Source organism: Psammomys obesus, unplaced genomic scaffold (assembly GCF_907164565.1).
Source record: "Psammomys obesus unplaced genomic scaffold, mPsaObe1.curated_primary_1811, whole genome shotgun sequence".
NCBI classification, from domain to species: domain Eukaryota; kingdom Metazoa; phylum Chordata; class Mammalia; order Rodentia; family Muridae; genus Psammomys; species Psammomys obesus.
This window is the reverse complement of record NW_026591126.1, coordinates 21,861-23,862: the sequence shown is the minus strand read 5'-3', so window position 1 is coordinate 23,862 and position 2,002 is coordinate 21,861. Positions and strand designations below refer to the sequence as shown.

Genomic DNA, 2,002 nt, shown 5'->3' with positions numbered 1-2,002 from the left:
TAGTTATGAGTGGTTGTGAGCTGCCTCGTGTGGGTGCTGGGAACTCAGCCCATGTCCTCTGCAAAACCAAAAAGCATCACCACTAAGCCATCTCCCCAGCACAGTTTAGCCATTTTGTAGCTGCTTCTTCAAACTCTCCCATCCTCTGCCAGCTGCCCAGTTATATGCTAGGTACGCTTATAGCAATAGGACTCTTGGTACCCGCTTTCTTTCTCTCTTTTTTCTCTCTTTCTCTCTCTTTCTTTCTTTCTTTCTTTCTTTCTTTCTTTCTTTCTTTCTCTCTTTCTTTTTCTTTCTTTCCTTTCTCTACCCCCTCTGTCTTTCTTTTAAAAAAGCCTTTATTTATTTAAAATTTGTTTTTTAATTTATTGAAAATAGTTTTTTTGATATTGTTGTTTGTTTGATTGTTTAAGACAGGCTTTCTCTGTGTAGCCCTGACTGTCCTGGCACTCACTCTGTAGACTGGGCTGGCCCTGAACTCACAGAGATCTGCCTGCCTCTGACTCCTGAGTGCTGGGATTAAAGGTGTGCACCACCACTGCCTACTCTGAAAAGAAATTTTTTTTCTCATGTTATATATTCTAATTATGGTTTTCTTTTTTTTTTCCCAAGCCTAATGTATCCAGCTTTATTAAAGATACTTTCCATAAACAATCATGGTATTTCAGGCAGGACATGGGCAGACAATCATTAACAGTATACAAGAACTTCCAACTCCCTTCTTGTATAGACTACCAAAATCAGAAAGCCACTATAAAACCCAATGAAATCTTCATTCAATGCTTTGAAAAGGGGGAAGTAGCTTAGAGTGAGGGTTGACATTTCACATTAAGGATGTTGTTTAACAACTTTTCACAAGCCGACCCTGACTTTCAGGAAAGGAAACGAAAATTGATATGCAATCTGAAGATCCACAATTTTTTATAAAAGGAACCACCGTTCTTCTGAGGACACTCATGATGTCACTGCAAAGTCCAGATCACCCAATAGACCGGAAAACCAATTTGGGGAGGGGAGGTCAGGTTCCAGCAGGTCTCTGGTTTTAAGGGAGTTAAGTCAATGTTGACGGTACAGGGGGAGGAGAATACAAAAATGAATTTAGTTTTCCCACACCACAAGGCATTTTGTGCCATGGCGACCACATATGCCAACACCTCGATGTCCCTTCTGGGAGCCAACAGAATCTTTCAGAATTATCAGGGAAAAATGTTTTCCATCATCAATCCAGCTTGGGAGACATTTTGTTAGTGACACGTATGTTCTTTTCCCCCAAACAATGAAGTGTTCTGTGTGCTAACACCATAGCTTTAAAAAAAAAAAAGTAAAACAAAATTCTGCATTTTTATAAAACTTGATAAAAAATAGTATTTCAAACTGTACAGTCACCAGAAGTACACAGTTATCAAAAATGCACACACATCACTTGGCATCTCCAGCACCTTCAGCTTTCTGTGCCTGGTCTGTTTTGGCGTCTCCATTTTCCGCAGGATTATTTGCATCCTTACCGGCGTCAGCCTTCCCTTTCTTCCCCTTGGGTACCTTCTCTCCCTTCTTTGCAGGGGCCTTTTTAGGCTTGGGCTCTGGCTTTGGAGGAGCAGGTTTAGCAGATAACCTTGCAGATCTTCTCTGTGGCTCGTCCTTCACCTTGGCTTTATCTCCTTTAGCATCCCCTTCGGCCTTTCTTTTGGGCATGGCGACGGTGGGGGACGTCGGCGCTGGACGCGGGGGCGGGGAGAGACGGCGGCGCGCGGGCTCGGTCTGTCCGGGGGTCGCTCGCGCTGCTTCTTCACACTGCTCCCTAATTATGGTTTTCTTTCCCTCTACTCCTCCCAGTTTCTCTCCACCCCCTCCCACCCAGACCCACCCCCCTTTCTATCTCTCATTAGAAAACAAACAGGTTTCTAGGGGATAATAATAAAATATTATTATAAATATAATAAGGTAAAACAATAATAAGGTAAAATAATAACAAAATATAATAAGATTTTAAAAACCTGACATA

General features: G+C 42.2%; 1 protein-coding gene across 1 annotated transcript; it reads right to left on the bottom strand.

The window, feature by feature from the left end:
• Positions 1-614: 614 nt before the first annotated feature.
• Positions 615-1,791, bottom strand: LOC129679098 (non-histone chromosomal protein HMG-17). Its single transcript, XM_055610026.1, has one exon. The coding sequence runs from the start codon at positions 1,690-1,692 to the stop codon at positions 1,420-1,422; it is 273 nt and encodes a 90-aa protein (XP_055466001.1). The 5' UTR covers positions 1,693-1,791; the 3' UTR covers positions 615-1,419.
• Positions 1,792-2,002: the final 211 nt, after the last annotated feature.